Source organism: Cibotium barometz, chromosome 7, assembly GCF_041138505.1.
Source record: "Cibotium barometz isolate CiBa-2024 chromosome 7, ASM4113850v1, whole genome shotgun sequence".
In the NCBI taxonomy this organism is placed as follows: Eukaryota; Viridiplantae; Streptophyta; class Polypodiopsida; order Cyatheales; family Cibotiaceae; genus Cibotium; species Cibotium barometz.
The window spans coordinates 11,590,627-11,617,734 of NC_141052.1; the positions used below are offsets into that span (position 1 = coordinate 11,590,627).

The following is a 27,108-nucleotide window of genomic DNA, read 5'->3' on the forward strand; positions in this document are numbered from 1 at the left end:
AGAATGTGGAATCGTGCTAAGCCTAGACTAATCGCATGATTATCATATGCTTAAGGAGACTAATAATAATCAAGAAATTCAATAATGATAATTAGTACACTAATGCAAGAGAACAGGCACACTCAATTCAATCTCTATTGCAATGTGTTGTAAACCATATAATGAGAGGCTTCTAATATAGATAGCCTCTACTAGTTCCGCTTTCTTTACATGAGTCCACCCATGTGGCATCTTTATCTCTTGACCACTTTACACTCCATGTGGCAAACTTGTGGCACTCTCATCCATCCACAACTCACACAAGATAATATCTTGCACACTTAAAGTGCATTCATACACACAAACTTTCTCAACACTTGAGCTTACATATTTCAACAACCCTATCATAGGCCCAGTTCTTAGATTTTTTTACCCCAGATAGACCTATTTTATACCAAGGAAGGATGTGAACCGAGCTTATAAAAAAAAGGCATGAGCCTACATACGTGAACCTGAACACCTGAACTTGTATACGTGAGTCTAGAGGCATGAAAACCTATACACGTGAGCCATGAGTTGTGATCCTATAAATGTGAGCCGTGAACCTACATAGCCTAGACACGTGAACCTACAATTCCAAGTCAAGGCAATGAAATTGATCATTGTTTCGTTTTCAAGATGTTTACTACTAAAGGACAAGGCTCAAGCACTGAACTCGTCAATAGAATGAGACGTTTAAGGAATGGTGATCTAAGGAGAGGTTGGATCCAATTCGACCACACTAGACGCATCATGGATAGGATAAAACAATGGCTTGTCACATTTATGAATGCATTTTTTGGCGAGCAATTTTCAACAAGCGAAACTTCCTTTTTGGCGAGCGTTTTTTTCCTCTCTCTCTCTCTCTCTCTCTCTCTCTCTCTCTCTCTCTCTCTCTCTCTCTCTCTCTCTCTCTCCATAGTATGTATCTCCCTCACTCGCATTCTCTCCCTCGCTCGCATTCTCTCCTCTCCATATACCCAATCCCTACACTCCCTACACTCGGATTTGATATGCCATGAAATTGAGTTGCGAGGGCTTGAAGACATGCATGAAGACCTCGGTGACAATAAATTCATTGGCAACAAGGAGACAGAGGCATTGCAGAGGACACAAGTGGAACCTATGATGGCAACTCTGCGACCTTTGTCACCATGGAATCAAGGTCTTAGGCTATATGCACATCTCTCCCCATCTATGCCACCTCTATCTTATCGACTGCCATCTAATGCACCATTTCCTTACCATGTTCCTCCAAGTTTTATTCCAATCTTGACATATCCTCCAAATTGGATAGCACCATCATAGCCCCTTCCTTCTAAAGGTCCACATAACATAATCAAGAGCTCGAGTATGCCTCCACATACTTGAATGACTCTAGGAATGGAGATTTTATTTTGCACAACAATTCTCATGACATCTTCTTTTGTTATTTATGAATGACTCTAGGAATGGAGGTTTTATTTTGTTATTTTCGAACTATATTCTCATGGCATCTATTTTTGAACTACGATTCTCATGGCATATTCTTTTGACATTGTATGAATGAGACTCTAGTAATGGAGGATTTATATTGATATTTTGAATCATCAATTATAGTTTGCATGACATTTTCTATTGTAATTGCTTTATATTGAGGGTTTAAATTGATATTTTGAATCATCAATTGTAATTGGCATAACATAATCTATTCTAATTGTGGAGAGAGAGAGAGAGAGAGAGAGAGAGAGAGAGAGAGAGAGGGGGAGAGAGAGAGAGAGAGAGAGGGGGGAGGGGTGTATCTTGTACCTTGTATATTAATTTTGAGTTGCATCAGGAGATAAGGAGTTAGCATAGGGGAGTAAAGAGATAGAAAATAAGACAGGGGGTTTAAAGAGAGGGAGAGGGTCCTAGGGAGAGAGTGCGAGAGTGAGGGAGTGAGAGTAGAGAGAAAAAAGTACTCACCATTTTGGAGGAATTGCTCGCTGGAAAAAAATTTCCCCACATTTATGATCCAAGGTACTGCTAGTAATAATGGCTTTTGGAAAAAATTAGTTCTTTATTATTACCTCTTTTAGCACATTGACTTTTGGAAAAAATTAGTTCTCTATTATTACCTCTTTTAGCACATTGACTTTTATTTGTAGCCTAGAGGAGCTTCTAACTATTCCAACTTGCGAGATGAAAGAAGAGGACAAGACTTTCCAACTATTATTTTCGAAGTGAATAAATAATGTTATGGTGACATATGTATTTGAAAAGGTAGACTTTTTTGGTTTCATGGGGCAGACGAAGCCCGGAACGCCATTAGAGAAGTCTATAATGAAGGACAACAAATGAAAGGTCACGAACACTCTTATTTATTTCATTAGGCATAAAGCCTAAATATATACATACCACAAAGTATTTTATAAAGGCTTTCCAAGGCGTACATAAGAGCATGTGTGAGAAGTGGCAGGCCGAGTTAACAAAAAAGGCTCCACTAGCTCATGGCCGACTTATCTAACAATGGTGGCATAGTGGAAATGTAAGAGATTTCGATATACCTACCATGGACCTTTGCCTCAATTGGTGGGAAGTGTGCACTACACATTGGGATAATGTAATGATTTTAGTATGTAGTATAAGAACCATTTTCTTAAAAAATAGTGTCTTTAATGATGTTTCTAATATGTCTCAAACTATTGAAGAAGTGGAGAAGAGAAGTGATGATCAATCATGTACGCCACGAACAAACTTGTCAGAGTCTAAACTTGGAAACTGGTTAGCAGGGGAGGGTTTCAAACAAAAAAAAACACTCTACAATGCATGTGTATCATACATGGCTAATGCGTTGTTGCAAAGTGCACATAAAAATGCATACATGATGGGCAAGCATATTGGAGTAGGTCCAAGTCATGAAAATCTCATTTGAGAGGCCAAATGCACATGCTCCAAGCCCACAACACAAGTTTTAAGGATAGTAAAGAGTACTACTGTGGCACGATCGAGAATCATCCCGACGACAATCAAATATGATTGATGTGGATGACGATGGGAAGTCTATTGGGCATGTCGCAAGAAAATACATTTTTTGGATGAAGATGTGGACACAAGATATGAATCAAGTGACAAAATCATAAGGGAAGCACCCATACACAAGACATTTTGGGCAATTAGGAGAACTCCAATGAGCAACCAAGTAAAGTGTTTGGATCATATAGGGCGTAGTAAGTGTGGTCGCATGATTGTAGGATGTGCAAAAAAAGTACCTACACCATTAGTTCCCATGCTACTAGTCGAATAATGTGGTTTTGCAATAATGGCATCATTCATACATGGGCTATGAGCATTGGCCATCCCCCACAGTGTGTGCTTACTATATGGCCAATGGTTTCGCAATAATGGCATCATGCATACATGGGTTATGAATAAGAACATTTACCATCCCCCACACAGTGTGCCTACTATATGGCAGCATAGGCACTAATTTGATTGTTGAGGAGGTCAACGCATTGATGCTTGCACATTATAACTTATAGAGTAAGACATTGAGAAGGGAGAAAAAAATCCTATGAGCTCAAGTCAACCAGAAATGCCTAGGGAAAAACACATTCGGAAATGATATATCACAAGATGGCCGTCACACAAGATACAAAACATGCATTTCAGAAGAAGCTGCAAAAAGGATCAAGAAAGCACTACATATTGATTCACAAGTTACACAAGTGCAAGTGTTTCAACCTTCCAAACATAAGGCTTTTATCATTGTGACGTTTGGACAAGGTTCTCATGTGGGAAGTTATGATGTGCACATAAAAATGCATCCATCATGCTCATGTCTAGATTTTTTAAAAAGAATAAAAAAGCAAAAACCCTATTTAGTATGCAAGCACTTGTACTTTGTATACATTAGAGTCATGGTATTGAGCCAAAATAAAAATATGTTTATCCACCAACCAATTCTGATAGAAAGAGATGTAATCGCATGTCTAACGCAAAGAATGGACTTAGTGGACAACTTATATTCCAAGTTTAACTTCAACGATGTATAGGATGTGAAAGAATGCTCTTGGGTATTATTGTATTGGAACACTTTTATTTTGCTTTTGATTGGAATGTAATGGTTTATGGAATTAGTGCAAAAGTGTGGGCTGTCATTTTAATGGAATAATTTTATTCATCTATTGAGTGAAAAGAATAATGAATATACTCATGTGATGAGAGAGAGAGAGAGAGAGAGAGAGAGAGAGAGAGAGAGAGAGAGATTTTTCCATAACATGGTCTACATATGTGACATGAGAGAGAGAGAGAGAGAGAGAGAGAGAGAGAGAGAGAGATTTATATATTATATAAATGCTAGTATTGGCGAAATGCATTGTGTTGGGGTGAAATGCATTGTGTAATGTTTCATGAAATTAGTGCAAGAGTGTTTTGGGCTCTCATTTTAATGGAATACTTTTATTCAGCATTTGAGTCAAAAGAATAATGACCATACTCATGTGACGAGAGAGAGAGAGAGAGAGAGAGAGAGAGAGAGGGAAATTCCCATTACATGGTCTACATATATGACATGATATATATATATATATGCTAGAGAGTATTGTATTGGTGAAATGCATTGTGTTGGTGAAATGTGTTGTGTAATGCTTCAGTAATGCAAGATTTTTTTAGGCTATGATTTTAATGGAATGCTTTTATTCTTCTTTCGAGTGAAAAAAATAATGAACATACTCATGTGATGAGAGAGAGAGAGAGAGAGAGAGAGAGAGAGAGAGAGAGAGAGAGAGAGAGCGAGCGAGAGAGAGAGAGAGTGACACATAGAGATGGTAGTAAGAGCATAAAGAAAGAGAGGTAGATGTCACACACGTAGCCAAAAAAAATCCCCCCATTATTTTAAAACCCCTTATCATTTTTTTGGAAACTGCTCACCCGAAATTGCTCACCAAAGAAAATCCCCCCAAATAAAGTTAAAGCCATAAGTGTGCCTTCTGTGTGTGAGAAACACTTCAACATCTCCTTATGTATGGATGCATTCACACATGGCACTCTCCTTTATATGTGCCCAGATGAAGACCCTCATAATCCTATAAGGAAATGCCCTTAAGTAGATGTGAGCCACAAGCACATATGAATATCATTGGTGCAAGAAGAGCCAAAATCCATGCAAAGGCATCCTTGAAAAGTAATCCCCCAATGCCCCCTCCCCTTCCCTTAAATGCCCATGTGACTACCACTTAAAGAATGAGCCATGTGAAAAGCTTCAGGTATGGCTGCTTTTCTATCTAAATGCACATATTGGAAAAAAATCATGCACCCATGTGAATACACCTTGAGCCAAACATCAAGACACTTGTGAATACCCTAGAAGAATGTTTGAGAACACCCCATGCAAATTACCTCGAAAGCTTCCCTTGAGACCCTTAAATCCTTAAGTTTTAACACATTTATATGGTGAATACTTAAGGGTTTTCTGAAACCTTAATAACGCTCAGAGTGTGTAGCTTTAAAAGTTTTACCTAAAGCTCATGCAGAGCGATGGCAAAGTCTAGGTGGGGAGTTTGACATAGGTTTCACAAGTGCCACCTCTCTTGTTTTACCTTTCTTAGGTATCTTATCTCAATGCTAGGGCTAATCAACCCTTTCTAGACCTCAAGTGTGTTACTGATGAGCATGAGGCTAGGTTAGATTCACCTAGCATACTTTTATGAAGCCTCCATAGATTTATTGATGACAAATGCCGACATACAAAAAAACATTAGCACCATGAGCACTTCCATAGCATTCAATGGACCAACAACTTAAAATTTCTTTTAGCACATCGATAACTCTTGATTTCTCTCAAATGGTCTCCAACTCTTATGAAGGCTTCAACAGGCAAAGACACAAGCATCAAATTAATTAGAGGTTGTCTTTGAACATCAAACGATCAAACACACATAATTATGCAACCAAAAAACTCTAAATTACTCGAGGTCTTTCAATTCTCTCGTTTACTTCATGCACCTTATTCAAGTAGGTTGCTTTGTATAGAATGGGACACCCTTGCCTCCTTGAAAGGGAAGTAAAGGGTTCAAATCTGCCCACTCCATTGTGGAAAGTGATGCATGTTATTCCAATACCCTTCCTCTCAATTATTTTTTAAATTAGTACGATGTTCCCTCCCATCTTGTGCCATGCTTTTACCATTAAAGATAATTCTACCATGTTTAAAGTAAAAGCAAAAGCAAAAGGTCATGCCTGCAAGTGTTGCTCTTGTGAGATTCCTAGATAAGGGACAATTTCAGTCCATGATAAGACTCACCATCCAAAATCCAAGCAACCTCACCTCAAATGACCAATAGAAACATTGATAACTTATGGTTATCAACGTGTTCAACAAATCACCATCAAATCATCCTTTTTTTGGTCACGTCATTATTCAATGGTATTCACATTAATCTAGATATTAAATAACTTTATGATGACGTCAATAACATTTATTGATCGATGTTGTTATAGTGAGCTCGATCGGAACCCCATTTTTGCCTTTATACAGTTGAATGTTGCCAGTAGGACTGAATGTGGCAATCACTTTTGCCTTTACACTTTATACTGTTGCTGCAAGCATGTGCATCTGGTCTTTTGATCATCATAATGTGCATCATTATCATGAGCATGTCCATCTAAGCAAGTGGCATCACTATATTTCTATGATGTCTCTTTTCAATATGTTAGATACCCTTCCCTCGTGTATGACTAGGGGCTTGTTATCCTGCTATCTTGCTATAAGAACCGTTAATTTTATCTTCTTTGTCCAGTATAGAATTGATGTTAAGTTTGTTTTCTTCACATAAGAGTCCCTTCCAACGTAGGAGCACGAGGAGGCCCTTGTGTCTTCATGCATGGACCTACATCATCTACTTCCTTCCCATGACATGCAATTCCTGAAGGAAAAGCCTAGATAGCACAAAAATTGATTAGTTGCAAAGCAACACTTTCAAGAAGAGTGTTTACTTCAAGGAAATGTTTTTCTCAGTTCCACGAAGGCATACACTAATGAAATCAACAAATAATGGAACTTGGACTGCCAAATCAATTCAAACTTGGACTGCAAGCCAACTTCTTTATGATACGGGTAGCAGAACAACAACAATTTTGGAAACATCAACATGCAGCAGCAAAACAATGCCAAGATTAACTTCCACTAGGGGAATCTGAGGAGGATCTGCCGCCCAGGACATGCCACCAAGCCCTGCCGAAGCTCCATGCTTCATGTAGCTGCAAACCTTGCCACATTGCAAGGCATGGGAAACACTTATCCAAGGATGTGGTTCAATCTAAGTTGGGGCCAAGACCAAAAAACTTGGGATAAGATATATATTACACCATTACTCCCTAATACAATTGACAAAATTACAAGCAGATACTTTGTAGGAGCCCTATCCAACAAAAAAGACCATCTCAACGATAGCACAAAAACGGTGAGCCAAGGACAGCATTCAAGAATTCAAGCTAATAACTCCCCTTTCATGGTGGCACATCATAGCATTCTATAAGATTAGTGTGGAAACCACTCCATACAAACTCATTCACAATACAAACACTAATGTTTATCTAGAGATGGCAGATCCGCCCACGGAAGTCGGTATTCCAGCTGCTTGCATCTCTTTTAAAGCTGAAGCGAGCCAGTCCAACCCTTCATATAGGCCTTCACCTCTTGGTGCGCATGTCCCTTGAATATGCCACCTTCTGTTTCGGAGGTTGAAAAGGCCAAAAGCTTCACATACCTCAGCAGGTGACATGGCTCCTTTCTGAGCAAAACAAAGGGTGTCAAAAATACAACCAGGCAATAGAGGACTACAGGTTCATGTTTCTACATGACGATGAGATTTTGAAACCCTACCATGTCTTGCTTATTTGCGAACACCAATATTGCACTATTCCTCATCAATGGATCATTCACAATAGCCTGCACAAAAGCAAAGCTTTCCAATCATACTTTAATAACTACAGGACAACTAGTGCTGTGATTGTGTTAACACAGAAAAGATGTGCAGCCAAAGACGATCAAACACAAGCACACACTAATAATCCTAGTCTAGCCCGTATATTACATACAAAGAATGAAAGTACAACTTCTTAAATATTAATAGTGATGAATGTGGGAATAAACAAGTGCTAGGTGGTTGAGTAAACTAGCACTGAATGTAAGCCTCAAATAAAGTGGCCTGTTAACCATCCGCTTTGATCCTAGAACCTCAAAGCCTGGAGGCTGCTCAACATACACCTCCTCCTGCAAGTCACCATTAAGGAACCAAATTTCACATCCATCTAAAATACGGACCACCGCTGAGAAGAAGCAAAGGCAAGAACGGTCCGAATTGTGGTCATCCTCGCTATCGGTGCAAAGTATCCTCATAGTCGATGCCTGGCCGTTGAGCATAACCCTTAGCCACAAGTCTGGCTTTGTGTTTGTCCACCGACCCATCTGCTATATACTTGGTCTTAAAGACCCACTTGACACCAATAACATACCATTTCGACGGCCTCAAAACCAACTCCCAAGTTTTATTCTTCTCTATGGCATCCAGTTCCACCTGCATGGCTTTTCTCCAAGTATCAAGTGCAAGGGCTTCCTTGACGGAAGTGGGCTCTTTGTCCCGCATGATACGAGACATCAAAGCATAGTTTACCTGTAAGAGCTTTCCTGATGACTTTTGTCTCGAACTCTATGCGATCTTCGAGGTCCATCCTCTGTGGTCCATTCGGAGGGAAGCTCCGTAACACCTAACCCCCGAAGGGTGTCTAACAACCACCTGGGTACTCGAATAGAACGCAGAGCCTCTTGCTGCTGCGGGAGCTCATCTCCAGCCGCGGGCTCAACCTCCCAAGGTTGCATTTAAAACCACCTTCTCAGATTCATTCTTCTACTCTCTCTTTCTTTATCTTTTCTCTATCTAATTTTCATGCAAAGTCTCTCTCTCTTTCAATCATTTCCTATCCCTTATCAGTTTCATTATCATTTTCTATCACTCCTTGATAAGTTACTCCACATCTTCTTATGTTGTCGTAATCCTCGACAAGTGCCTCTTGCACTCACGTGAACTTGTTACCTGTGTTATGAGATAGAGTAGGTGAAACAAATAGAGAAAAAGTACATGGAGCATTAGATATGCATCTCGTCAAAATTTAATTTTCGATAAGAAACTGTTATGCATAAATGCTTTTGAAATAAAATGAAACCATTGTTATATGCATAATCCTGATAAGATAACCAATTATTATTTTTCTACCTATGTCAAACATCAGTAAATTCACAATATGAAACATATGTATTTTGCATGTCATGCAATGAATGAATATCAAGCATTGAAATATTAGATAAAGAATTGTGTTGACTAAGTGTATCAGCCCCACTACATTCTCTCTTCTAGGTTGATACTAGATAAGAGGATGAAAACTCTTGATAAATGATGCCTATTTGATGTGGCGGTCTGAGATAAGAGCTTTGTTCAAAATACTTTGTTAGTTTCTTTTAATCATCTCTCTCTTTGCAATCAATGTATTTCTATTGCCCTTCCCACTATCTCTCTTTCTCTTTCTTTCTTTCTCTTTCTACTTTTTTTTTCCTTCTCAGATTTATTCTTCTACTCTCTCTTTCTTTATATTTTCTCTATTTATTTTTCATGCATAGTCTCTCCCTCTTTCTCTCTCTGTGTCTCTCTTTCCATCATTTCATATCCCTTCTCACTTTCATTATCATGAAGGTTGCAATGAATCTTATATAAATAATATATTATACCATCATTTTAGATTTTTAAAACATCTCTCTCTCTCTCTCTCTCTCTCTCAAACGTTTCAAACTTGAAAAACGTTTTTGTTTTGGTTTCTTCCCCCGTGTCCTTTTTTCTATTTATTATGTTCGGTGATTGCTTTGTATAGCCTGTTTGCGCTCATGACATCAGACAGATGTGACATTGTCATTTGATTTTGACTTATCATTTGTTTCTACTATCTATTTGAATTGTCAAATTCCAATCATGGTGTATTTGGGTATGTCTAGATATTGTTTATGCTGTGAGTGCTAATTTTGAAATTCTTAGATAGGCTGAAATGCTAGAGTGAGTTCTTTTAGGATCTTAAACGGCAATCAGGTCGCATTTTCATTGGCGACAATTCCACCATACCGATTCACAGTGAGGGCCGGATCGAGATCATTCCCGATGGCAGAGGGGGGAAGCATTCCTCTCGTGTTCTTTACGTCCCCGCACTTGGTTTTCATCTATTGTCAGTGCATGAGGTTTGCAAGACTGGCTTCCGAGTGGAGTTTGAGGAGCATTCTGTTGCTCTACGGGACCGAGAGACTGGCTAGGTTGTTTGGGAAGGCAGAGTGGAGAATGATATATACAAACTCTCAGCACTCTCCTCATTGATAGGCTCTCAAATTGGTGACTTGTGGCACTTTTGGTTTAGCCACTTGAATGTGGATGCGCTGCGGCGAGCTTTCCGAGACCAGATGGTGGTTGGCTTGCCAGATGTTGGCAGCAGGTAGGGACACTATAGTTCTTGCATTCGTGGTAAGCAGCACATGGAATCTTTTCCGAAGCAGGCTTCCAAGCGGGCTTCAAAACCTTAGGAGTTGGTACACACTGACTTGTGTGGACCTATGCAGAGACCGTCCTTGGGAGGTTCTTTGTATTTCATGCTCTGCTTGTTGATGATTGTAGCAGATTCACTTGGGTTTATTTTCTTTCACAGAAGGACCAAGCTTTTGCTCGGTTCAAGGAATGGCATGTGATGTTGGAGAAAGAGTCTGGCTTGCAGATAAAGACTCTTAGGGCTGACAAAGGAGGAGAGTTTTCTTCCAATGCATTCGTGTGGTTTTGTGCAGAACATGGCATCAAGCGGGAGCTGGCCAATACAGGTTCGCCTTCAGAGAATGGAGTAGTTGAGCGTAAGAACAATACTGTGGTGGAGATGGCGAGGACGATGCTGGAGCATCATGATCTTCCTCGTCCACTTTGGGGAGAGGCTGTGGCTACGGCTGTCCATATCCTCAACCGTTGTCCGACGACTTCAGTACCGAACATGACTCCCTTTGAGGCATATTTTGGCAAGAAACCAGATGTCTCCCATTTCTGTGTGTTTGGGAGTGATGCATATGTTCACATTCCAAAGAATCAGAGGGAGAATCTTGACTCAAAGTCCCAAAAGCTTGTTTTTGTGGGATATAACTCTCTTTCCAAGGGATACAGGTTGTATGATCCAGAGAGGAACGAGGCCGTCGTCAGCAGAGATGTGATTTTTGATGAGCATGTTCCAGTTTCCACTGTTGATGAGCCGCCACTTCTTGGAGACCCAGATGATTCTAATGATGATTCCCAGTCAATTGTTCCAGCTCGACAGCCTCAATCAGTTGAGGAGGTTACAAGGTAGTTTCAGACGTACCAAACGTACCAAACGGCACGAGTTTAGTATGTGGTATAGAACGTTACCGATCGATAAAGTACGTTAAAAACGTTACGTACTTTACAATGTTAAAATCATATATATGTGTGTCTGTGTGTGAGAGATTGGTCAAGAAATCTCGAAGTCTATATCTAATATCCTTTGATAGACAAGGAGTGATGTGTCAACACATGTCACACGGGAAGGAGTCATGTGCCTGGAAGCACCACTATCAAGAATCCACTCCCGAGTATCCTTGGCAATGAAGCCGACTGCCTCCTCGCTCGAAGAAGATCAAGCACTGGTGTCCAACATCTCCAAGTGCACAAAGGCTGGAGTCTTTGCAGCTAAAGCTAAAGAATCAACACTCTTCCCAGCATGGTTGTTAGAGGCATCAGAGGCGTTTGGTACGAGGCGGGTATGGTACGTGCCTCGAAAGACTCGTATTTTTAGAGACGTCAGAGGCATATATATATATATATATATATATATATATATATATATATACAATGAAGTCGACTGCCTCCTCGCTCGAAGAAGATCAAGCACTGGTGTCCAACATCTCCAAGTGCACAAAGGCTGGAGTCTTTGCAGCTAAAGCTAAAGAATCAACACTCTTCCCAGCATGGTTGTTAGAGGCATCAAAGGCGTTTGGTACGAGGCGGGTATGGTACGTGCCTCGAAAGACTCGTATTTTTAGAGACGTCAGAGGCGTATATATATATATATATATATATATATATATATATGAAGAAAGAAAGCTGTATTAAACGTCCGCAAAAGGCCAAAATGACCTATGAGACCAAAATAGTCCATCCTCATCATCTGGATACATCATCAAGATTCAAGGGTACAAAGTAAAATGAAATGAACCGGTAGAGTATAGTGATAGCTCCAAAAGGGGGTATAAAAAACATCATCATCCTAGTGTGTTTGAAGTTTGAACTTTGAACTTTGGGTCTTGAGAAAGGCTTGAGGGAGGGAGGGAGAGAATGAGGGAGAGAGAGTGTGTGTGAGAGGGGCTGCCTTGGGCCCTTAAAGCCCCCGTCTAAAGACTCAAACTAGCCAAAAATAAATAAATTTGTGGACGCCTCAATCAGGCAGTCGTACGTCTCGAACGCCTCAAACGCCTCAAGGCGCGCCTCGTATGACAACTATGCTTCCCAGTCCACTTGGGACACTTCCTCCAATAGTGGCCTTTCTCGCCACAATCTTCGTTTGCAGGTCCTCTTGGCCTTCAATTTCTCACGGCCTAAATCGGGCTTCTTCTCAGAACTTAGAAGACTTCTCCAATAAAGACTTCCCTTTCCCTTGTTGTTGTTGTTACGGCCTTTCGACCGCTGGCCAGTCAAGGCCTCAGAACCTCCGCCCTCTCGAGGGTTCGTAAATCGCTCTTCCTGGTCCAAGACCATTGGCACAAGCTCCTCCCATGTGATGGTGCTGAGCCTACCATTGGTGATCAAAGAGGAGTAAAATGCTGAGTACTGAGAGGAGAAATGGGACAACACCATGATGGCCATATCCTCTGACGTTATCTCTTTCCCGACCTGAAGAACCTCCTGTTGAAGAGCCTGCAACTTGTTGATGGGCTCCCGCATCGTCGACGACTTTGCAGGATTAATCACCCGCATCTCAACTTCCAAGGAGATCAGCTTCATGGGTGATACTCTATTGTACAGAGAAGCCAAATGCTGCCAAATCCCTCTGGCCAACGTCATACCATAACTGATACTCTATAGTACAGATGAAAGACCGGACGCAGGCATTGACACGATCCTATAATTGTGCCTGAGCCTCCCATTTCTTCCGTATAGAGGGTAACTCCCCATCTTTCAACTCAGGCCGTGGAACCCCAACAACAATGAAATCAGCCAAGTCATAAGACTCCAAAACAGACTCCATCATTACCTTCCATATGCTGTAGTTGTTCCCGTCCAACTGTCAGTCCACCGGGAACGTGGGGAGTGTTGGGATCTTCACATGCTTCTCATCCATCTCAACCAAGTCTGCCATCTCAAGGGTTCACAAGATCTTGTGAAGGGAGGGTGGGTGGGAAAAAAGAAGAAGAAGAGGCTGCAAATAATATGCAAGGTGGCTGTCCAACGGTGATGGCTGCCTTCTACCCGATCTCCAAGTCCCGTACAACCCAAACAATCTCCAATCAGCAAACCCTCGACGTCCCACTGTCTCCAAGCTTCAAGCCACCTGGGGCTCTGATACCATGTCAGAATGCAGAGCGAAAATGAAGACAACTGCTGTAGAGATCAAGACACAGATGAAAGAGAGAGAGAGAGAAGCTGTGTAACTCTGCTATATACACCAAAGAAAATCCCAGAAAATATACAATGTGGAGTGTGGGGGCAAGGGGCCATTTTATATGGCCCTAAGCTGTTGGTCAGCCAGCCCATAAACGGCCGACAACAGCCCTAACTGTTCACGACCAACAAATTTCTCAGTCGGCCAGCACTGAGGGACAGGTCGGGTAGCACCAAAGCAGTCGGGCAGCACCTGAAGGCAGCCAACAGCCCAAACACACCTCCAGAAAATAGGGAAAAATACACGGAGAGTGAGGAAAATTGGGAAGACACTAAAACGGGCGGGCACACCCACAACAAAGGCCCTAACGTAGTGTACAGACAGAAGATGACGGAGACAGAAGATGACGGATAACATAACTTGCTTGTGGCCCTCCCCCTAATCTCAAGGCTCTCCAATCCTATCCAGATTAGGACCTAATCACGGGGATTAGTTTTAGGTACATAACATACTTCCCCTCCTAAGACCCACCCTCTCTAGGAAACAAAGTCAGTGAACCTCCACTCTAAACTAGCAACTGTCTCAAGTTGAGGAGTCCACCACCCTGTCTTTCCACTTAATCTAATAAGATTCAAGGATCACCTTATTTCTAAGCTTCCTCTCCTTGAAGTCCTATATAACCTTTTGTGCCTCATGTGGAACAAAGGACAAGTCCTAAACCTCTACCAATTCTTGAGGTGTAACAACATTATCCTCAGCCTTCAAGTTTCTCCTTAAGTCTGGTCACATGAAAAAATGAATGAGCTTTCACATTAGGAGGCAATTCCAGTTTATAAGCCACCTCACCAATCCTTTTCAGAATCCGATAAGGTCCACAGTACCTAGGGAACAACTTCCCAACCTCCCCCATCCGCAACGTCTCAGAACTCTTGGCTATTCGTACTTATACAAGTAAATCGTGCTCTATCCTGAGCACTTCAGATAGATTCCTGTGCACTAACTAGCATATCTGCTAAGAAATCTCTAGCAGCATCAATCTTAAGTCCTGATATACTTACCGGAGATCTAGGTTGGTAACCATACATCAGCATAAACGGACTATAACCAGTAGCCGAATGCTTAGCACTATTGTAGGCAAAGTCAACCATTCGGATGTACATGTCCCAATCAGATGGTCACCTAGAGACGTATGCACGAAGCATATCCTCCAAAACCTAATTCACCTCTCCGTCTGCCCATCGGACTGAGGATGATCAGAGAAACTCATACTCAGCATAGTCTCCAATTTTTGGAAAACTAACTGCAAAACGTGTCCAGAAAACTTAGAGTCCCTGTTACTCGCTGTGTGACAAGGCAACCCATACAATCTGAATAACTGCTCAACAAACTACTAAGCCAAATCAGTTGCTCTCACGGTTGACCTTGTAGGTAAAAACCTCGCCATCTTTGTCAACATGGCTACCACCACCCACATCTGGTTCATGACAATCTGATAATAAAATCCATGGAAATACTTTCCCACTTCCCAAAAGGGATCTCTAGAGGATGTAATAACCCTCCAGACCTGAGGTGTTCAACCTTATTCACCTAGCAGTGATGACATTTCAGCACATAGTCCTGGACTTCCGCCTTCATCTTAGCCTTTAGGCTAGTAAAACATTCGTTTTACCAAATCATAAGTCCATTGTACACCCAGATGACCTGTTGTAGGAGAGTCATGACATTCGTAAAGAATCCTTTTTCCTAATCTCAGCACAATCCGGTACACAGACTCTATCATTCCGCAACAATAACCCATTCCGAATCAAGTACTGACCACCAACCACCTTCACAGGTGGTATGACTCCCGAATCCTAGTCTAAAACTATGGAGCTCCCCGCCTAGACCTGCTACCAATACCGACTAAAACGTCCATCGTTCCGACACATCCTTCTCAAGTAATCATATAAGTTAGCACTAATCTCGGTGAAACTCAAAAGATTCACCTCCCCAATCTGACTCAAAGCATCCACAACCCGATTTGAACTACCCTTTCGATACCTTATTTCCATATCAAAGTCTTGCATAAGCTCTGCCCACCATGCCTTCCTCCCCTTCAACTCGGGTCTATCACAAATGTACTTGATCAACTCATGGTCAATCAAGACAACAATTTGGATCCTTATAAATAATGTCTCCAAACTTTCAATGCGTGAATAATCGCATATAACTCTTTTTCCTAAGTATGCCATTTGACCTGGCTATCATCGAGCTTCTTGCTTTCAAATGCCACAAGTTGGCTCCCTAGAACAAGACAAACCCAATCGCATAATCACTGGCATTAGTCTCAATCACAAATGGTTGTCCACAATCCGATAAGGCCAAAATAGGTGCTTCCTTCACCTTAAGCTTGAGAGTACAAAAAGCCTCGTTGAGCCTCTCATTCCAAGTAATAGGACTATTGGACTTTCGTCCCCACCCTTTGAGAAGATTCGTGAGAGGTACAATCAGAATTGAATAATCCTTCACTGACTTTTTAAGAAAAACGGTAAATCCCAAGAACGCCTGAAGTTGCCCCGTTGTCCGAGGAACCATGTCACATGCACCCTACACTGGAGTGCTATGTGACACACTGGTTCTACATCAGTGCAACATTTATACAGTAGGATTTACCTTTTTAGGAATATTTGTCGTATGTCGTGACCCCATTGTGAGCCCTAGTCCGGGACATGTCAAGAACAAGCTATGTAGGTCAGTCTTCACAGCCATAGAGAGCCTGCATGTATTAGTCCTCTTACCCACTTGGAGAATTCATCGAATAGGGCAAACCATAATAGGTCTATGGGCCAGCCAAAGGCCAGCCCATGGGATGGGTTGGTACCCAGTCGGCAGCCATCATCTACTGACCAACAGCATGAAGAAGCATATATCTCAGGTCGGCCAGCATCTGAGCTAGATAGGCAGCCAGCCATGAGCATTAAGTTGGCCAAACAGCACATTATGGGCAGCAACTAAAGTTTGCACTAGCATTTGATGCTAGTCCTAGCATTTTTGTCCCATCAAAACAGGCCGACACATGTTCTACTGGCCAACCAGCATCAAAAATCCATAAATCATTCATGAATAAATCAGTTCCAAGCAGTTCTAGTGTGCCTAAAGCCTCTAGCTTTTCTTGTGCATACTTTCAGCACTCAGCACCTCAATGTGCTTCAGTCCCAAGGCTTCCACAAAGAGTTTCTTTAGCATTGAGCCAGCATATGTTCATCCCTCAGTTTTGGGATTGCATAGTGGTCATTGAAGAGCTATTCAAAGGAGCTTGGATAGCATCTAGATCAGCCTGCATACCGTCTACTTCGTCCTTGCGTTTGGACGTCCTCAGTCATCATTCATATTCATTGCAGAAGTTCTTCAAAGAACTATAAGCAAATACTCCTGCTTGCAAAGGGGGGAGGGGGGGGGTGAGAGGGGGGGGCTTTCAATGGGTAATTGGGACCCAATGCGGTGTCAACTACTATCTTCTCTATCTCTCTCTTCTCTTGTCTCTCTCAAAGTGGAATTACATAAACTCACGGGCATAAAGAAGGCTTTGTTGCGCGTTACGAGACAATCAACCTATTGCATGCTACATTGGTATCAAAGCTGCAAGTTGTAACCCAACTTGGCTACCCTAAAGTGTGAGCATTCCGTGGATGGTAAAATTGCGGTGAGAAAAAACCACCTAAGCCTCCACAATGTTAGGAGAGACATCGTCACCAAGCTACGAAGATATGAAAGAAGAGATCTACATGGACGACAACCACTACAGAACCGCTTCCGCAAAACAATGAAGACTTCATTGGTATCAAAGCTGCGTGTTCTAACCTAATTAAGTGAGAGCATTCCGTGGATGGTAAAACTACGGTCAAGAAAAACCACCCAAGCCTCCACAATGTCAAGAGAGACATTGTGAGCAAGCTACAAAGAAGATATCTAAGAAGAGATTTACATGGAAGACACAACCACTACAGAAACGCTTCCGCAAAGCAATGAAGACTTCATCACATTGCTCTTGGAACAAAACAAGTTGCTAAGGCAACCAATAGAGGCCAAAGAAAAGCTACGGAAGAGGCTGAAAAAGCCAAAGCATCAGCTAAAAAAGCCAAAGAAGAAGCAAAAAAGTGAAAAAAGCTCTCAAATTTGGAAAAAGTATTCCTTCTCATGGAGCAGCAACGGCAAAGAGAAGACGCCAAAAAGGCGAAAGAACGACGGGCCAAAGAAGCTCGACATGAGGATGAACGAAGGGCCGAGGACGCTAAACGTAGGGCTGAAAAAGACCAAAGACGAGCACACCAAGCTACCTGAGAAAGGCTTGAACGTGAAGCTATGCAACACCAAAACGAGCAGTTGATAGCCGCTACGCACGCGAATGTGTTGTCTCTTCTCCCTACACTCGCGAACCAAGGAGCGAATTCCTCCACCACCCCAACCACCACCGTCATACGAGCTCAACCGAACTTCAATAAGTATGATGGTAAGTGTGATCATGCTGCAGTTGTGCAATTCATTCATCAGTTTGTAGCATATTTTCCATTGGCTAAGCTTTTAGATCCCTGAAGATCGAGTCCACCTAGCGGCACCTCACCTTTCCGGCGAAGCAGTCACCTAGTGGCAACATTGGTCAAGTCTACATGTAGACCCGTTCACAAGGGCTCCGTAGTATGTATGGGACACCTTTGTGTCCGACCTAAAGAAACCGTTTCTACCTCCACAGTACATGACCAACCTTGAGGATGAGTTTTACAAACTCTTCCAAAACGGGTCACCCAATGTTGACATACTCTAATAAGGTAATCACATCAGCACAATAGTTAGGTATATACGAGGAGAATAGGTTGAAACAGTTTATTCGAGTTCTGGACACTAACATTAGGTTTACTGTACGTAATTTTGAGCCACATTCCTATGACATGGCTCTCACTCTTGATCAGAATCAAGAAATGATGTTAAACGGAGGTAAGCCCAAGCAACTCCAAGCTAAACCACCCAACAATCATCATCTCAAGGGGGGGAAGAGAGCTCAAAATATCAAAGACACTAAGAAAGAACCCCTGAGGTGACATTAAGACACTCACGAAACATGTGATCTTTGCTACCACATAAGAAGCATTTACCCTCCTTGGCATATTGCTCCCGTTGCTCAAGAGTGAGGCTAAACTTGTGCTTTTTCTGAGAGGCATCCTTGGGCTGCATATTTTCAGCCGTCCCACCATTCTTTACATCTTTTACAAAAGGTTTAGCAAGTTGTCCGCCCTTTTTCCTGTTATGACCAGCCCTCTCTTTGCCCTTGAAAGCATGGCCTCCTTTACCAAAAAACTACAATTTATGCTCCAATTGCTCGGTGGCAACAGCCGCTGCTATATAGTCTTGCAAGGTAGCATTGTGGTGAGTATCAAGACCGGACTTGTAGACTAGTTGAAGTCCAGACTTGAACTTCCTTTTCTTCTCGGGCTCACCCACAAACAAGAATGGTAAGACCTCCAAGTAGACCTTCCAAAACTTGTTTGCATATGTCTGCATGGACTCATTGTCCTTCTGCTCAATCTTATCCCACTTGCTCGTGACCTTCTCCACAGCATTGGGAGGCAAGAATTGTGCATAAAATCTCTCTTTAAAGTCCTCCCATGTTTGAACGAGGCTACTAGAGTGCTTTTCCATGATCCACCAATGGGTAGCTGACCCCTTAGAAACATGCTTACATGGCAATTCTTGGATTTCTCATTGCCTTGCTTGCATCATAATAACCATGATAGGCTTTAAACTTTACAGATTTGTCACTTGTTTTAAATTCTTTAAGCCTCTTGACATGGTGACCCTCATCTTCCAGCTTTCTCTTCCCCTTATCCAATGGGGCAGCAATAGGTGCATGCATAAGACCCTGACAAGAAACATACGCCACGGAGGCATGTGCTCTGTGACATGTGCAAAGGCAGCCTCCCAATACTTGCATTCACATAAGGATCCCTACATGAGACTCGTTCCCATAGGTATACTCGGTGGCATGAGTGGCAGGTGATACATAATCAGCTTTGGCTGTCCCAACATCATGCACAACTCTCAGCCTATGATGGGGCTCATCTCTAGCCAATTCGATAGGCAAAGTGTGGCGGCTAACATGCCTATCACTTCCCCATGGAAAGCACGCATCACACGTACATTAACATGCCACTCTCTTTGCCATGGACATCCCTTTTTTTTCTCGACCCATGCGGGGTGGAGGCTTGCTTGTGATGGGAGAGAATTAGGGTTAAGAGTTCATGTGGGAGACATACACAGAGAAGCAAGGGAGAGAGAGAGAGAGAGTTGTGGGGATAAGTCAACTCATGAATAGCATGAGTGTGTGACTCCCCTATCACACATGTATATTGCACTAGTACACATAGTGCACTTAGTACATTAAAAGTACTAAGTGTACTATGTACTATAACTTATGGGCTTGTACACACTATAAGGGTGGGCATAACGCCTTTACCCCAACAACCTCCCACTTAAAGGCAAAGTGCCCTTAAGTAAAGGAAAAGAAAAAATCAGCATGTACATGATAATATACAAGGCCATATCAAGGCTGAAACTGGCCTCATCCAATGCCCATCAAGTGTCTGCAATGAGCAAACCGCTCCGGAGGCAAACTCTTCGTCAACAGATCAGCCGGGTTGTCATCCGTATGAATCTTAACAAGCTGAATTTGCTTGTTCTCTATCACCTCTCTGATGAAGTGATACTTCACATCCACATGCTTCGTCTTTGCATGAAAAACAGGGTTCTTTGCCAACTGAATGGCACTCTGACTGTCACAATGCAACAATGGAATATCCCCTGTATAACCCAAATCAACCACTAACCGAGATAGCCATAATGCCTCCTTGCAAGCCTCTGTGGCTGCAATATACTCGGCCTCTGTAGTAGATAAGGCAGTGCACTTCTGCATCCTGGATATCCATGACACAGCACCTCCTGTGAATGTAAATACATAACCGGTAGTAGACTTCCGGTTATCTGGATGACCGGCATAATCCGAATCCGTGTAACCATGCACTAATGCATCCTGTTTGCCAAAGCAAATGCACATATCCTGTGTGCCCTTCAGGTATCTCATGACACCTTTCACTGCTTCCCAATGCTTCTTGCCAGGGTTGGCCATGTATCTAGAAACCACTCCCACTGCAAATGCAATGTCCGGCCTAGTAGCAACCATGGCATACATGAGACTGCCACAAGCTGAAGCATACGGAATCTTGGCCATATCAGCCCTGTCACTATCTGACAGTGGGCTGTCCATAGCACTGAGTTTCACATATGGAGGCAAAGGAGTACTAGTCTTCTTCCCCCCGTCCATATTGAACCTCTGCAAAACTTTGCCAATGTATTCCTTCTGAGACAAATACAACACATGCTGATTTCTGTCCCGAAGTATCCGCATACCCAAGATGTGATTTGCATCACCCAAATCCTTCATATCAAAGGTTTCATGCAGCCTCTTTTTCAATGCATCCATCTCTTTACGAGATTTCCCGGCAATCAACATATCATCAACATACAAAATGAGAATCAATAGACTGCCATCCAAAGCTTTCTTGGTGTACAAGCAGTGATCTATGTCACTTCTCCTGAATTTCTGAGATTTCATGAATGTATCAAATTTATGATACCATTCCCTTGGTGCCTGTTTGAGCCCATAAAGACTCTTTTTCAGCTTGCATACAAGCTTTTCTTTTCCACTCACTGCATAACCCTCTGGCTGCTGCATATATATCTCCTCATGGAGATCACCGTGAAGAAAAGCAGTCTTCACATCCATCTGAATCAAGTCCAGATCATCATGTGCAACCAAAGCTAACACAGCTCTAAGTGTGGTCATTTTGAACACTGGAGAGAAGATCTCATCAAAGTCCACACCATATTCCTGCTTGAAGCCCTTAGCCACTAACCTGGCTTTGTATCTTGGCTTTGCATCTGATGCAACTTTGAGCCTGTATACCCACTTGCATGGCAAAACCTTCTTGCCTGCAGGCAAAGACACCAACTTCCATGTTCCATTTTTATGCAGAGAATCCATCTCTGACTTCATGGCACGCTCCCATAGAGCCTTGTCTGCCCTCTGTAAAGCCTCTTTATAACATGAGGGCTCCCCACAGTCAGTGAGCATCAAGTAGTCAACCCCTGGAACAAACCTGTCAGGGGCTCTGGAGGGTCTTGTGGACCTCCGTACCCAATGACCATCATTTGCAGGTTGCTGTCCAGCCTGCATATCACCCATTGGTGGCTCCTGTTCCATGCCATAAGGCTGAAAAATCATGCCCGGTATCTCCTCTAACTGTGGTATATCCATAGGGATATCTTCTGCCATATCTGGCTGTCCATTTGGACCATTTTCAGCACCATTTAAGGGCTGGTTTTCCTGCTGTAATGGCTGATTTACAGCCCTTTGTTGTTGTCCATGATGTCCATCATCTTCAAAGATGACTCTGCCAGGCTCCTGTTGCCTTGCAGGCTCCTTATACATGCATGTTTCATCAAAAATGACATCATTGCTGCGTATGATCTTTCTATTCATGGGATCCCAAAGTCTATACCCCATTTCACCTCTGTCACCATATCCTAGGAATATGCATTTGTGAGACTTAGGATCAAGTTTGGTGCGCATTTCCCTGCGTATGTGCACGTACGCAACGCAACCAAACACTCTCAAGTGCTTGTATGACGCAGGCTTCCCTGTCCATACTTCTTCTGGCACTTTCCCACCAAGCCTCGTGTTAGGTGACCTGTTTATAAGGTGAACGAGCATCTTTCTGTCCAAGAGCTTTCTTGTGGGGGCACTGTAGTTGCCTACCATATATACAATGCTCACAAAACTGAAAACTTGAAAACTTTAGAGAAGGCAAGTAACCCAAACGAGACAATTGCTCCATTCCTTTGACACTCATGTGTCCCAACCGGCTATGCCACATAGAGATTTCCGGCAGCTCGGTTGCATTTACATTAGCATGGTGACAAACACCTGTATGCATGAAATAAAGAGTGTCCACCTTAGAGCCTCTGGCAACAACCAGTGAGCCCTTACTAATTTTCCACTTTCCACTACCAAATGTGGTAACATAATCAGCATCATCAAGCTGTCCAGTAGAAAGCAGATTCTTCTTGATCTCAGGCACATGCCTGACATCATGGAGCATAAGCTGTGAGCCATCTGAAAATACAAGCCTCACATCACCTCTGCCAAGAATTTTGCATGCATGGTTATCACCCAAATAAACCACTCCTTCATTGCCAGCAGTATACCTGACAAACAAGTCTCTGCAACCTGTGACATGAAAGGAGGCACCTGAATCAATGATCCATGAGTGCATACCATGACCACCTGTAAGAAGTGAATGGGCATCAAGTGAAGACGTAAAGAGGACCTCATCCTCACTGCCACCTGCATGTGACACATTGATTTCTTCAATCTTGACTCCACTTTTGCCCTTTGGATTTACATCTTTGGCTTCATCCTTCTCTTTGTCTTTGCCTTTTCCCTTTTCTTTTTGATCATTTTTCCATTTGTAGCATTGCTTTTTAATGTGTCCCTTCTTGCCACAATAATGGCATTCCAAACCCTTTTTGGAGCGAGACTTGCTCCTTCCCCTTTCTTGGCTTTTCCCCCTTTGCTGGGATCTCCCACGTGCATTCATTGCATTGGACTTTCCAACAGAGTTGTTTTTCCTGTTCATCTCTTCTTGAAGAAGAGCACCCTCAATATCTGCATATGACAGCATAGCATGCGAATTGCTAGTGGCTGTCCTGAATGTGTCCCAACTCTCTGGCAAAGTGCATAAGAGAAAAGTGGCTTTGAACTCATCGTCCATCGCCAACTTTTGATTAATGACCTGGCTGACAATACCATTAAACTCATTTAGATGGGCTGTCATAGACGCCCCTTCCTTCATCTGAAGGCCTATGAGTTTCTTCAACCAATACACTTTGCTTGAGGCACTTTGTTGGGCATACAAGTCCTGCAATCTCTGCCACATTCCCCAAGCTGTCTTCTCTTCACGAATGCTGAAAAGTAATGAGTCTGACACAGACAACATGATAGTAGATCTTGCCAGCTCATCCATATCTTCCCACTGTTCAGCAGTAAGAGAAGCGGGCATCACACCCCTTTCTTTGATAGGCTTGTGCTGCTTTTTCTGGAGCAACACATTGTAGCACTGGGTTTGCCAAATATCATAATTATGCGAGCCTTCAAGCTTCTTGATGTGAAGCAATGAAGAGCTCTCACCTGTGGTTGCCATAGCAAAATGCAACCTGTCAATGCCTGACTCCTTGCAAAATGTGCAAACACTGCACCAAAAGCACACAAAGTGCTCACAGTTGTTCTCCCAAGCTTTATCTCCCACTGCGGAAGCAAGAATGCAACTTTTCTCCCACTTTTTGTGATGAAAACACCAAAATCTGGTTGCTGCAGATTTTGGACAGCACCTTAAATGTGCTCTTTTGCCCTTCCAAAGTACTGTACAACAGTACCAAGTGCTTACAAATGATGTACCAAACCTGTACCGGCAAGTACAGCAGCTGAAATTGAACCTTTTGGTCACTCAAAACAGTGTACAGCCATGCCAAAACTTGCACAAAGCTGTGCCAGATCTGTACCAGCAGGTACAATAGCAATAAATGCTCTTTTGGCTGTCCAAATGAGTGAAAATCAGACTTTTACAGTCCTGTACACTGCATACAACAGTCCCGAACAGAAATTGGGCAAAAGCCCCTTGACTGCAAGCTGATTTTTGAGGATTCAAGGCATAAATGTCTTGCCTGCTGCTTTGCCAAGCTCAACAAGCATTCAAACTTGAAAAGCCCCTTGATTTAAGATCAATTTCTGATCATACATGGTACATTGACGCACATGAAGGCATCCAGAGTGTTCACGATGCTTCCCCCTGGCCACATATACATCAAATAATGAAAGCCCCTTGATTTACAGGCACATTGAGTGCTTGTAAGGCATCAACACATTATCCACAGCATCAAATGCGATTGCCTGCATGCAAATCAACCAAATCGGCACAAAAGCCCCTTGATTTGCACTGCAATTTGCTGCAATTTGCTGCAATTTTGCCCAAATGTGCGATTTTTCACATCATACAGCATGTATGAGTGCTTAATTGCACAATTACATCAAAAGCCCCAAATTTCGACATCCAATTTCCTGCAAATTGATCCTGATTTGACCAATTTCCTGCAAATTTATCCTGATTGTGACCAATGTCACCCAATTTTGCCAATTTTGCTCAAAAATTGAGCAATTGGGCACCTGTACCTGCTCAATTGCTTGAATTGATAAGAAATTCCCAAAATATTGAAGGCAAATACCTCTGAAATTTCTGATTTTTGTTGCAGGAAAGGAGGGCGTCGATTTTGCTGTTGATGCTGCTGCAGCTGTGCAGGTGAAGGATTCCTCAGGCAAACTGCAGAAGACTGAGCCAATGGAGGGCTCCTGTTTGCAGCAACTGTGCAGAGAGGTGGTCGAGTTGCCACTTCACGGTCAAGCACAAGTGATTAGACGGCGCTGGTAAGGCACTAGGCGCACAGACTGCGCTCAGCACACAAGGACCAGCACACAAAGCAGCTCGCGAGTGATATTGCCCGTCAATTCAATCCAGCGTGCAGTCCGGCAAATAGTCTACGCGCAGCTCCCCGCGTTTGCCTCACGGAAGGGCGACAATGGATTGAATTGGAACGGAGCCTTCGCTCGCCTGCCTCCCCTTCGCACTACGAGTGCTCGCGCCAGGGACACACAACGCCGCCTATGTTTCGAATAGCTCCAGTTGTGTGGCGTCGGTGACTAACACGCTCGCTCAAGCCTAGCTTCGCCTTCGCTTAACGCCCGCCTCACGTATTCGCCTAGCGCTGTGCGCTTCGCTCGTGTTTGCCTGCGCCGTGTAGAGCTGGCCTAGTATTCGATGGACGCCCTCGACCAAGGTACTACCAGCACCCGCTTCATCATCTACGCCCAGCACTCAGCTTACACAGGCTTTCTTTGCTCGATCAAACAGAGAGGACGGGCCTGCTCCAGCTTCAGCTTCAGCTACGCGTTTCTGAAGAAACTCAGCGTCAGACCTGCAGGCTCTGATACCAGTTGATGGGAGAGAATTAGGGTTAAGAGTTCATGTGGGAGACATACACAGAGAAGCAAGGGAGAGAGAGAGAGAGAGAGTTGTGGGGATAAGTCAACTCATGAATAGCATGAGTGTGTGACTCCCCTATCACACATGTATATTGCACTAGTACACATAGTGCACTTAGTACATTAAAAGTACTAAGTGTACTATGTACTATAACTTATGGGCTTGTACACACTATAAGGGTGGGCATAACGCCTTTACCCCAACAGCTTGGTAGTCACAGAAGCCTCATCTTGGTGCACAGAAGAGTTGATCCAGCGAGAGACATAGCATTACTTGTCTCCCCATGCAGGGGGGGTACATTGCCTTTCACCAAATATCTAGTGTGTATAAGGTAGTTGAGGGCTACCTCTGGGGGATTCATACGCAATTCCCTCACCATAGAATCCATAGTGTGTGTGCCACAATAGACTCGGCCTTTGTGGCCTACATAAGCTTCTGAACCAACGGGTTATCATAGAGCATCTGGAGCTCTTCTTCCCTAGCATACAACTGCCTTTTGACATGCTCAATCTTTGCTTTCAGTACATTTGGATCATCCTCTTGTATCTTCTCTTTACCTCAAGAAGGATGTCCCATAGGTATTTACTCCTCTATATAACCTCCATGCATATGCTTAATGCCCAAAGCTTCAAAAGCATGAGTACCACTTTCTTGGCCGTGTGAACTAGCTGTTGCCTACTGTACCTGTTGTACATGACCGTGTACTCGCTGTACCTATTGAAACCTTATCTATACTTGCAAGTACAAATTGAAACCCTAACTGTACCTGCAAGTACAAAATGAAACCCTAACTGCACTGCAATTACATGTTGAAACCCTACTGTACTGGCAAGTACATACTGAAAACCCTACTGTACGTGCAAGTACCTGTTAAATATCGTCCTACATCTACGATACCAAATGTACATGTTGTGAACTGGCACCAAGTGTACTTGTTTGAGTACTTTCTATTGACACCGTGTACCAGTACATGTTCATGTACTCATGCTTGTTCGCATTCCTGTACTTGTTTTTGTACTTGTACCAGGGAGGCTTGAACCATGGTCTCTGCGAGGGTGTGATCTTGGCTCTTGTACGAGAGCACTTGTTTGTGCGTGGTCTTGGAACGATAGTTTCACATTCACTTCCCATCGACAAGTCCGACATCGACAAACTACTCCAACACACTTTTGTTTGGGTAACTTGTCTTTATATTTGCATTGCATCAGATTATTTGGCTGGCAAGCCCCTGGAACTTTGTACAGATTTAAATACTCCATTTACC

The 27,108-nt window shown here is 42.8% G+C and overlaps 1 protein-coding gene across 1 annotated transcript in view; it reads right to left on the reverse strand.

Moving 5' to 3' along the window:
* Positions 1–7,318: 7,318 nt before the first annotated feature.
* The window catches only part of LOC147636681 (ADP-ribosylation factor-like), a 64,905-nt gene continuing 45,115 nt past the window's right edge, over positions 7,319–27,108 (reverse strand). The window contains exons 5-6 of the mRNA XM_086800153.1: positions 7,862–7,927; positions 7,319–7,769 (exon numbers count right to left, since the gene is read on the reverse strand). Coding sequence (XP_086656279.1) covers positions 7,569–7,769; positions 7,862–7,927 — 267 coding nt within the window. The 3' untranslated portion in view covers positions 7,319–7,568. The remainder of the gene's footprint in view (positions 7,770–7,861; positions 7,928–27,108) is intronic.